Source organism: Schistocerca americana, chromosome X (genome assembly GCF_021461395.2).
Source record: "Schistocerca americana isolate TAMUIC-IGC-003095 chromosome X, iqSchAmer2.1, whole genome shotgun sequence".
NCBI lineage: Eukaryota > Metazoa > Arthropoda > Insecta > Orthoptera > Acrididae > Schistocerca > Schistocerca americana.
The window spans coordinates 702,801,630-702,814,067 of NC_060130.1; the positions used below are offsets into that span (position 1 = coordinate 702,801,630).

Genomic DNA, 12,438 nt, shown 5'->3' on the forward strand with positions numbered 1-12,438 from the left:
TAGTGTAACCTGGAAATAAAATTTTCACGATTTTTTGTCATACTCTCATTTGGATTTTGTCGATATCTTTCTGTTTAACATAACTGTCTCAGCGCCAAAAAGACACTGTGATTTGATGGCTCTGTCGTAATGTCTCAGTTTGGTGAATTCTGAGATTCATTTTATTTTAATTGTGTGTGTCTCTTGTAAACCTGAAAGTAGTTCTTATTTTATGACAACGAATTTTATAATCAGTCATTTCCAGGCCACTTTCCTGAATGGTTTTGCTTACTATTTGAAATGAGAAACTATCACGATATTCCCGTGCTTAGTTTTTAGATTTTTGGGTGTCAATCTGTTGCTGGACAAGTGTTTTGCTTTTTAAAACGATATTGGGACATTACTTCCCTACTGCTTTTTAAGAATTTTATGTTCTGTTTGAATGTTGAGATATAGAATCATCAGGTCATCTGCAAAAAGTAAGCAGTCTATCTCAATTTAGTTATTTCTAATTTGGTTAGTTCATCAATTTTAAGTTTTTATTTTAGTTTCCAGCACTATTGAATTACTTTTTCTAATACACAGTCGAATGGTAATGGAGGGAATCCATCATCTTCCCTCACTCTTACTTTAATTTCAAAATGTTTTGAAATTTCTAATCTGAATTCTACCTTGGATTTTGTATCATTTAGTTTTTCTCTAATGATTGTGGTGGTTTTGAGATACAGACCATATTCTTGCAGAATTGAGAAAAGAGGTTTATGGTCCTTGGAGTCACAATATTTTTTGAAATCTTTGTGGGTGCAGATTACTTTCTTATTGTAAATTTTTTGATGCCTCAGAATTAGTTTCATAAGTAAAATTTGATCTGGGAAACACCTGTTTGGTCTGAAATCTGCTTTATACTCTCCAATTTTGCATTCAAGTTGTGTTCGATCTAGGAGACAATGAGGGCTCTCTATAATTATTATCATCAGTGCTGTCTTCCTTTTTGTGTAGCGGATGTATGAGTGTAATTTCCCGCCAATGTTTTGTATGTTCAATGTAATTTAATGTCAAGTTTTATGGCCAGTTGATTTCAGTATGTCTCCAACAATTTCGTCTTCACCGTATGATTTCTTAATTTTTAACATTTTAATTTATTTAGCAATTCCTCTTCGTCTGATGTGTCTGAACATGGATTGGTTTGTGGGGGAATTTCTGGTGGAAATATTTCCATGAATAATTTAAATCTTTTTTATAGTGCTTGCAATGTTCTGTGCAGTTTACGTCTGCGCTCTTTCTTGAAAAGCATACCAATAATACTGTACCGGTATTCAGAACCACAATCAAAATCAATATTCTGCTCATTGAAGCATTATTATGTAGTGCCATCTGTTGGATTCCTACAGGTGTGTTTATTAAAATACAAGTGGTATGAGAAAACGGTTTATTTCATAAAAATTGTTACGTACGTGTACACCCTCTCAGAGATATTCATGTGCTGAAACTATAATAACTTTGCGCTGCAGATCAGCGTCACTCAGTCAGTGTTCGTTGTAGGGGAAGGTTATATTTACGTGGTTTAGGTAAAAAAATGACGTCCATAATTAGGAAAGCACCTGAATCTCAAAAAAGTGTCCAAGATCTTGTGCAGTCGCCGTTTGATGTAAGTTTTTAGCATAACCCCGTTTGTAATACTACATGTTTCCACATTTAAACCAAATAGTAAAAAAGTAAATTATTATTGTGCGACATATTCTGTTGGCGAAAGCATGAGTAGCGGACGTTAAGTATCCGTGATCGATGTAATTTCATTTCACGTTGTTTTTTTTGTACCAACTGATTTCTGTAGTTCTGTAACAATTTCGTCGTCACCAAATGCTTTGCTAATTTTTAACCTTTTAATTTGTCTAACAATTCCCTCTTCATTTCATTTGGTGCGCCTGATTATGTACTGGTGTGTAGGAGAATTTCTGGTGGAAATCTTTCTGTGGACAGCTCAAAAGTTTTTCCTTTAAATATTTGCAATGTTTTCTGCAGTTTTCATAATTTTTCTTTCGTGAAACGGTAAATCAATAATACAGTATTTAGAAACACAATGAAAATAAATATTCTGCTCATTGAGGCGCTTTAGTGTCGGCGAAGCTGTTTACTTTTGAACTGTTTGTTCCCTATACGTGTGCACATTAAAACACAAGGGTCATGGCAAAACGCTTTTTGTTTCCTGAAAATGGTTTAGTACGTGTACATACTCTCAGAGATACTACTGTACGCTAACTATAATAACTTTGCGCTGCAGACGAACTACATTCAGTGTTGGTTACATAGAAAGACAATATTTCTGTGTTTTAGGTAAAAATGACGTCCACAATTACGAAACCACCTGAAGCTCAAAAGAGTGCCCAAGATCTTCACCAGCCGCCGTTTGATGTAAGTTTTTAGTTTGCCGCCGTGTATAACAATACTTGTTTTTATATTTAATTCAAATTGTAAGACGTAGCATAAATTATTCCCGTGCATCATATACTGCAGGCGAAACCACGTACAGCAAGTCTTAAGTATCCGTGTTTTTTTTCTAATAAAGTTACCATTTAATATCTAGTAATAACAGGAGTAAACCCCACCACAGAAACAGGGAGATGATTCCTCGGCGAATGGTTTACGAGCCGCTTGAAACAACTGACATTATCGTGTCAGAAGCAGTGAAAATGAATAAGGGATGGTGAAGGTATGAAGTTGTTGCTACAGTTGCGGCTATGCGTTCTTGTCGCTCGTCGCCAACAGACAGACAGCCAAGCAACACATTATGCGTGTTACACGGTCTGAATCCCAGTTATTAACACCAGCTCACCGCCTAAAATATTTAGACGTGTTTGATACGTTGTTTGTGAAGTACAAAAACACGCATACATCATCAAAGCATACTCTTCTGTTAAGCGAAGTGAACAATACTCTAGCTGTCATTATGGTGTACTGCATTTTAACAAAAATCATTGTTTATTGCTACCTGTTAATTTGTTGGAGTGATAAGTAGTTCACAGTGGGTGCTGTAGTACTCATAATTCACAAGTCAGAGAAAGGATTACAAGACATTCTAGGGAAACTAAATGTGCATAAGCAGTTATTTTGAAATAAAGTAGCCCCCCACCCCACTGTTTCTATTTATGAGAGACATAATGGAGTACGTAAGTGGATTAAGGCAATATTATTGTAGACAAATTAATTTTTACTATAGGGTAAGAACAGTGAAACTATTATTTTTTGGGGCATAATTTCCATAGGTAGCCTTCGTATTGCCCAATATCAGGAATGATGTGAGGTGTAACTTTGGAAAATTTACAGTATTTGATTGTAGTTATGTGAGGAAGCACAACTGAAAATCAATAAATTATATTACAGTCAAGTGCACTTTGATTCATTTTTAAACACATCAATGATGTTACTGGTTACTTAAATTTAGCACTTTGAAATGCAATAAAGCGAACTCCCCATACTTACTTAACCCACTTGGAGAAAATATGCTACTTTGTAGCTCATCAAGCAAATGAGATGGGGATGTAGTTGACAAAGGATAAGTCATATGTAGAGGGTTCAGGTACATTTTCTTATCACTTCAGAAGTCGTGCTTTGGCATTTACTCATGTAAAACTTGGTACCAGTTAACAAAGCATGGCTGTACTCTGTGTTCGCTGTTTTGAAACCTCTAGTGAAAGAAAGAAGTGTTTAGTTTGGCAGGCAAGCAGAAGACAAGTTGTACTACATTACTTATGTTTTAGATTTGTGTTTAAATGAGGTGCGAGCAGATATGCATTGTGCCAGTGTGTTATATAATTCCCCCGTATTTTGAAGCTGGATATGAATAATGGTATATCGGTCACATTCAAACATAACACACAGTATTTCCTACAGTGTTGTTCAAAAGTAGTAGGACATGTGCTTGTTCTGGGGCCCTCTTCTTCCTTTCACCAACAACCAACATGTAATATGCACGAGTTGAACCAAATATTTACTGTGAAGTCACAATACTTGCTAAAGGAAACAAATAATGGAAATTTGCAAATTAGTTGCCTGAACCATCTCCTCAGGTTCTCTGTTAACATTTGATTTTATTTTTAACTGTCACTTCCAGAACATCTCACGACCATTGCCTGGTTCCCAGTGACTGGAGTATTATTAAACCAGCATTAACTGTTTTCCGTTAAAATTCTAACATTTCTGTAGCTTCAATATATCTCCATAGCCAAACATAAAATTTCTGAAGATATGTTTCCTTTATAGTTCCTGATTCTGTAGTGATATTTTGTGCAGAGGAAGCTCAGTTTTATAAGAAAACTCTGACAAAAGCATATTGTCCATATTAATAAACAGATGTATATGTGGAGTGACACTGTAAGATAATTAAGACACGCATTTCTTGATATACATTTCAGTGTCAGTGATTTAAATATTAAAATTGATCTCTCTGTAGGTATTGTATATCCGAAGTCATTTCAGATATAATTAGTTATAGTGGGTGTTTACATGTTCAATCAGTCGTATTGCGACTTCTCCCTGTGATGTTAAATGAGTCAGTTTTACAATTATAACCCATTTTCTTGATGGAAAATTATAACAAAGTACTGACCAGCTACATGATTTCCTTACAAACATACCGTGATTTATATTTAACTACGTCCAATCCCTCTCTTAAAGAATCATATCCTACCTAACCACAATTTACTGAGTCTGCCACAGTAGTTTGAAGGGAAGGAAAACGTGAGATTAGGGTTTAACTTCCATGACTACAATGTCATTAGAACCCAAGTAGATGTTCTGGTTGAGGAAAGAAGAATAAGGAAATGTGCTGTTTGCTTCTCAAAGAGACTGTCCCAGCATTTGCCTTAGTGAGTTGGAGAAGTGTAGATTACAATGGCCAGGCAGATATTTGAACCGCCATCAGGATAAAGGGAAATATTTAATAAGAGCCATCAGTTTTGACCAGTGATGTAGGAAACATGCGAAAATTGCTGTAAACAACATGGCAACTATTAATGTGATATCAGTGGCAGTTTTTCTTAAAATGGTCTAAACTACAGATCAGCCTGTAACTACAACAGTATTTTCTTTGTTTCACATTCTTTGGGTTCCCCAACTCGCAAGCAAACGGTCACCTTCGAACCTAACCTAGACCCTGGGCTAAGCTACAGATCACTTTGTCATCACAATCACGTTTTTTTGCTTTCACATTCATTGGCTTCACCGACTAACTATAAAACTCTGAATATATGCACCAAAAGGTGATGTCACAGTAGCCATTATCATTAAGTCAATGGGCAAAGCTGACAATTCGTATTGAATGCTCCTTATGACCCACCAACATACCAAATGAGAATTCAATATCTTACCACTGTGCCACCTCACATGGCCCCTTACACTGTGGAGAAAGTGTTGTACGAAATCTGTATAAACAGTTAGTATTATATTCGCTTACTTAAATTTTTGTGTGCAGTGTGTGTAAGAGAAAGACAGAGGCAGAGTTACATAACATTTCATATGATGTGAGAAAAGTTTTTACACACCAACCTCAAATACTCTATTTAAAGAGCCATTATTAATCTGGCTTGTGGGTTGAACTATGTCATTCACAATTTTCACATTGAAAGCTGTAATTTACATTACACTACCTAAGCTGATGTAAAACGATTTGGATATCCCGTACAAAAGGTGCAGTTTGTGTGTTAATGAAGGGCTGAGAAAACTATCACAAAATAGCTTGCTTTGTTCTACATTTAGTAATGATGCTCTTTGTATCTTTGTAGTATAACATTATGAAGGCATTGAGACTGTGTTAGAATTGATACTGAGGAATGTCCTTTAAAATTGGGTAGGTGAAATGGTCCATCTAGTCTACTAGCAAGACTATTTGCTAGTGTAGGATCTGTCCATATAGACAGAACAACAAGAGAAATAACTGTGCAGTCCAGCCTCACTATATTATCTGTAATGATTGGAATGGGCATAATGTTGTTTTCAGTGTCTGAAGACCACTGTGGGAGGAAATTAAACTATTTTAAGTTATTATAATCATTCAACAGTCAATTCGTTCTTTGTTGATAACTGAAGATTTTTACCTTCTGCAAGAGTGAAATCTCTCCTCTCCTTTCTGGAGTTAAGTATCTAGGATTGGGTTTAAACATACATGTAATCATTGTAAAATTGCTACTTCATGTTCAAAAATTCACCTATTGTGTAGGAGAAGCTGTGTCATTCAGAAATTTTTAATCTATTTTTAGATGCTGGTTGGCTATCTGCCAGACTTTTAATGCTCTTTGGCAACTGATTGGATTTTTGTGGCAGCATAATTCACCCCTTTCTATGCCAAAGTCAGATTTAACCTGTAATAGTGAAGAGCATCCTTTCTTCTAGTGTTGCAACTATGCATTTTGCTATTATTTTTGAATTGGGATGGGGTAGTAATAACAAATTTTGTAAGTGGTAGATGTATTGTGATGGTACTGTGAATATCCCGAGTTCATTAAATAAATATCTGAAAGGTGATCTAGGGTGGGCTCCCACTATTATTCTGATTACATGCTTTTGCACCATGAATACTTTTTTAAGTGTTCGTATTGCTTTGCCCAACACTTCTAGTTAGTCAGTATCAACAGAATATTGTTTTAGTGACTGAGAGTTATAGCCTTTTACCAATCAGCTCACTGTTTTTAGGTAAAACCACAGACTGTATATGTGTCCCAATGGCATTTGTTGGACTTGTTGGTGGTTTAGTGTGTGTTTAATATAGAGTGGTTCTTGACCTTATTGCCTGAGTTCTCAAAAATTAAAAAAAAATGTTTATTAGAGTATCAGAGAGATGGAATGGGTGATGAGGTAAGGCATTATTTTGGAGAGAAGGATAGCTAAATTTGGTCTAGAATGGGGCAGTAAATCAGTGTAAATGACTCAAGGTAATAACAAAATCCTAATTCTAGATATTCTAGATGAGTATGAATTTTGCTCCTCCATATTGTAAATTCAGTGTGTTACTTTATGTAACTAAAGTACTGTGAGAGATAGTACAGTGTTCTATACCACCTCACTTGGAATTTTTTTCATATAGTAAGGAACATCTATGCCAAACAGATATCTGAAAACTATGAATAACTTAAATCGTAAACAAATTATGTACCCAGTTGTATTGCAACTAGATTTGCAGCTATGTTCTATTTAATGTGCAGTAGATATTCACACATGACCTCCAACATTAGTTCATTCATAAAACTTCACTGCTCTTCCTATATAAGACTTCCTATGCTGAGTTACTGTACATAGAACACAAAATTATAGACCAATATCTGTAACACTGGTCTTGGGTAGGATCTTTGAGTATTTTCCTTGAGGGAGGAAACTGCTTGAAAGCTGCTCTGAAAACAAAGAGCTTCACTGCAGATTTGAACATGGCGAAAGCTTTATAGACAAACAGGACTGCATAAGTCAAAATTAGAATAAGAAGAGACATCTATTAAGCATTCAGTGAATTCAAAATTCTTTCTATTGATGTGACAAAACCTCTTAACAAGTTCTGGTGTCTTTATTATCCTAAATTATTTGTCCAAAACTTTTTCACTGAGGAAGATTGTACTGTTTTCACACCATTGCATGAACATCAAATGAAGCATTGCCAGTGATTGGAAAAAGTGCAGGTTGCTCCTATTTTCAGGAATGGTCATTGAATAGGTGCAATACACCAGTAGTGTCAGTTTGTGGTAGAATTTTTTTAAATTGTATTATGCTCACATATTGTGAGAATACTGGAGACTGAAAATCTCTTGGATGAATGATATGAAATCCAGCTCACTCTGTTCTTCCAGGAGAGACATAAGAAGGATACCCGTGCCATTTTGATGCCATGTTCCTTGACTTTCAGAAGACATTTGTTACACCTTTGTTCTGTTACCTAGTGGACAAAATAATAGTGTATGGAAATAGGACCAACATTTAGATTGGATTGAAGGGTTTGTAGCAAACAGAACACAGCATGTCGTTCTTAATGGAGATGAATATTCAGATGTAAAAGTTACTTCAGGTGTATGTGAAGAGCATGTTATAGGACCTAATGGGTAACATTGGAACTTTCATGAAGCTTTTCAAAGATGATGTGGTTGTATAAAAAGAAGCCTCAGTTCTACAAAATTGGAACAAAATTTTGGAAGACCTGCAGAGGATCAACACTAGGTGCAGGGATTGGCAGTTGTCCCTCTGCATAAACAAATGTAACATACTGCATGTAACATTCATAAAATTTCTGGGAGTATGCATACAGAGTGATGTAAAGTGGAATGAGCACTTAAAACAAATCACAGGTGAAGCAGATGCCAGACTAAGATTCATTGGAAGAATCCTTGGGAACTGAAGTCTGCCCATGAAAGAGGTAACTTAAAAAACCCATGTTTGACCAATACTTGAATATTGCTTGTTAGTCTGGGATCCATACCATATAGGATTGATAGAGGAAAAAGATATGCTCTGAAGAAGAGCAGCACATTTTGTTATAGGTTCATTTGGTAAGTGTGAAAGTGTCACAGATATGCTCATTCATTTCCAGTGCAGATGCTACAAGAGGCTTAGTGCATCGAAGTGTGGTTTTCTGTTAAGATTCTGAGAGCACACATTACTAAAAGAATTGACAAAATATTGCTTCTTCCTATGTATATTGTGAAAATGCCTTGAAGGTGAAATTTGTGAGATTTAAGCTAACGGTGACACTAGTCTACAATTATTTTCCCGTGGACCATTCATGACTGAAACAGGAAAGGGGAAAGTGATAGTGGTACACAAAGTATGCTCTGCCAAACACCATAAGGTGGCTTGCTGAGCGTATGTTTAGTACATTGTCTCGGACAGCAAACTGCAAAGGTAACATCAGGAGTACCCCCAGGGAAATGTGGTAGGACCTCTCCTGTTCTCCATGCAAATAAATGCTGTGTTGGGTAGAGTGAGCTGTAATCTGATACTGTTTACTGTTAATGCTTCTGTGTTTTAGAAAGTGGCATTATATGACTGCAGAGGAGTTGAGGATGACTTACAGAATTGCTAGTTCATGTGCTGAATACAGTTTACTTAGGATGTGGATGAATGTAAGTTATGAGGATGGATAGAAGAAACATGCCTGTAATGTTGAAACACAAATGCTTGTTTCTCATTCAAATCAATTAAATATATACAGCAAACCAACATTATATTGAACGAGATTGTAACATCAGTTGTAGGGAACATGATTGGCAAACTGCGGCTTTATGGGAAACTTCTGAGAAGTTCTTGGGTGCATCATCATATCTGCCCATAAAGGAGGTAACTTGCAAAATGCTAGAGTTTTATGGAAATTCTTCATGATGATAGATGGGAATCCTGAGAGAGGAGAAGATGACAATCTTTTTGTGAAGCACTGTTGAGGGAGTTGTAGAGAACCAGCGTGTTAAACAGACTGTAGAATGATTAGATTATCTGATCTGCAACATGCATCTTGTGTAAGGAGCAGAAGGACAAAATAGGGAAGATTAAGGTGCCTACAGAGGCATACAGGCAACCATTTTCCCCTTTCTACATTTGTCAGTGGAACAATAGTGTGGAATAATTCTGTGGTACAAAGTAACTTTTGCCATGCATTGTTAAATAAATTTATTTTAAATATCTCCTTAATCTCCTTGTGTAAATTACACGGTATTAATCCCGCATAGCAAAGCCTGGTAAAGTGATTGCTTCCAAGACACTGAAGTGCGCTGAGCCCACATCAAATCCACCTCGTGGATTAATGACAGAGGCCTCTGTGCCAGCCAGAATTTACTTCGTTCTCAGGTGGCCTTCCATATCCACTTAGGTAAATACTGGGCTAGTTCATATGTCTGGCCTCGGTTACATGATATGTAAACACTTTGAATGGGGGGGGGGGGGGGGGGGAGATGAGACATCACATTTGACCATGCCATTACAATAGATGCAGACAGAAGAGATTCTTCTCCCTGAGGGGGGAGGGGGCAGTTGGGATAGCCTTTGGGAGTCGTTACATCATCATAGTAATAGCCTATGTATGGGCATGGTTGCTTCGCTGTTAGCCTGGAGATGCACCATGTCAGTCCTTACCCAGTGCTGGCTGGATAAAAGGTGCTGGAAAGGAAGGGAGGAATCCCAGAAAAAAATGCTGTTTAGAGTTCATTTTTCCTTTGTAAATGTAACACCAAACTAGGTCTCGTTCTACGATCATGTATAGAACTGTTTGTGACATTCTTACTAATGTCTTTCCTGATGTGAGCAACAGACTGGTAGATGAACTCATTTAGCTCAGTAAGGATACCCAATTATTCTTTCTAAACATTTCGTGACACTGCACCTGTCTACTGCTTTTAAGTATTATTCTTATGGCCCTTTTCTGCACATTGAAATTTGCTTCTTTGGTTGGTACATCTCATAACCGAAAAAGAATCCCGTACTACTTTCTACCACTTTTGAAATTTTTAACCTATTTGAAATACCGCTATACGTTATAAGTTAGCAATGTGTGAAGTGGTTTGGGTTATGAGAAGTGGTGGTACTTCATGCTCATTTGTTGTTTTTTTTTTTAATTTTTTTATTTATTTATTGTTCCGCGGGACCACATTAAGGAGAAGTCTCCATGGTCATGGAATGAGTCAATACATGAAATTATAACACGATTGTAGAAACAGATAAAATGAAATATAAGAAACATATTCAGACGACAAGTCGTTAGTTTAAATAAAGAAAATCAAGAATGTAACACTGGAGTTTGCTTAATTTTTTTAGCTCTTCCAGGAGCTTCTCGACAGAATAGAAAGAGTGAGCCATGAGGAAACTCTTCAGTTTAGACTTAAAAGTGTTTGGGCTACTGCTAAGATTTTTGAGTTCTTGTGGTAGCTTATTGAAAATGGATGCAGCAGAATACTGCACTCCTTTCTGCACAAGAGTCAAGGAAGTGCATTCCACATGCAGATTTGATTTATGCCTAGTATTAACTGAGTGAAAGCTGCTAACTCTTGGGAATAAGCTAATATTGCTAACAACAAACGACATTAAAGAAAATGTATACTGTGAGGGCAATGTCAAAATCCCCAGACTATTGAATAGGGGTCGACAAGAGGTTTTCGAACTTACACCACACATAGCTCGAACAGCCCATTTTTGAGCCAAAAATACCCTTTTTGAATCAGAAGAATTACCCCAAAAAATAATACCGTATGACATAAGCGTATGAAAATATGCGAAGTAGACTGCTTTTCTTGTTGAAATGTCACTTATTTCAGATACTGTTCTAATGGTAAATAAAGCGGCATTTAGTTTCTGAACAAGATCCTGAACATGGGCTTTCCACAACAGCTTACTATCTATCGGAACACCTAGGAACTTGAACTGTTCCGTCTCGCTTATAATATGCCCATTCTGTCTGACTAAAATATCAGTTCTTGTTGAATTGTGAGTTAGAAACTGTAAAATCTGAGACTTACTGTGATTTAGCATCAAATTATTTTCCACAAGCCACGAACTTATTTCATGAACTACATTATTTGATAATGTTTCAATATTACACACAAGATCCTTCACTACGAAGCTGGTGTCATTAGCGAACAGAAATATTTTTGAATCACCTGTAATACTAGAAGGCATATCATTTATATAAGTAAGAAACAGCAGTGGCCTCAGCACCGACCCTTGGGGAACGCCCCATTTAACAGTGCCCCATTGGGACTGAACATCACTACCACTCTCAATATTGTGGAGAATTACCTTCTGCTTTCTGTTTTTAAAGTAAGAGGCGAACCAATTGTAAGCTACTCCCCTTACTCCATAATGGTTCGACTTCTGCAGTAATATTTTGTGGTCAACACAGTCAAAAGCCTTCGTTAAATCAAAGAAAACACCTAAGGTTTGCAACCTTTTATTTAATCCTTCCAAAACCTCACAGAGAAAAGAGACTATAGCATTTTCAGTTGTTAAGCCATTTCTAAAACCAAACTGTACATTTGACAGCAAATTATGTGAATTTAAATGCTCCAGTAACCTTGTATATACAACCCTCTCGATAGCTTTAGCAAACACCGAGTATCAGCACTATAAACATCTTGCCACTCTTGTTCCTTGATAAGGTTTACAAAAGTCTCTACAGCTAAGAGGCAGGCCAGTCCATTCACTGTATATCCTTTCATTCAGAGAGCTCCTCCACCTGTGATGTCCTGTGCAGTCCTGTACTGTCATCCAGGAAAGTGGTAAGGGCTAAATGTAGTCCTGAACAGATGCACATGGAGAAAGAGTACGTGTCACAATAACATTGACTAATGAGTTTACTGTATTCAAAGATTTGGAGGTCAGTACATCCATTCAACATTATGCATCTCTATGGCTAAAATGATAATGTCAGACAGTGTTCCTGTGTGCACTACATTTCCCCACCTCTTGCGATATGAGGGTATGCCCAGAATCGCTACAAGAACA

General features: G+C 36.7%; 1 protein-coding gene across 1 annotated transcript in view; it reads left to right on the forward strand.

Annotated features, from left to right (window-relative positions):
* The first annotated feature begins 1,498 nt into the window (after positions 1–1,498).
* The window catches only part of LOC124555254 (probable methylthioribulose-1-phosphate dehydratase), a 99,404-nt gene continuing 88,464 nt past the window's right edge, over positions 1,499–12,438 (forward strand). Inside the window, exons 1-2 of the mRNA XM_047129119.1 lie at positions 1,499–1,627; positions 2,314–2,391. Coding sequence (XP_046985075.1) covers positions 1,556–1,627; positions 2,314–2,391 — 150 coding nt within the window. The 5' untranslated portion in view covers positions 1,499–1,555. The remainder of the gene's footprint in view (positions 1,628–2,313; positions 2,392–12,438) is intronic.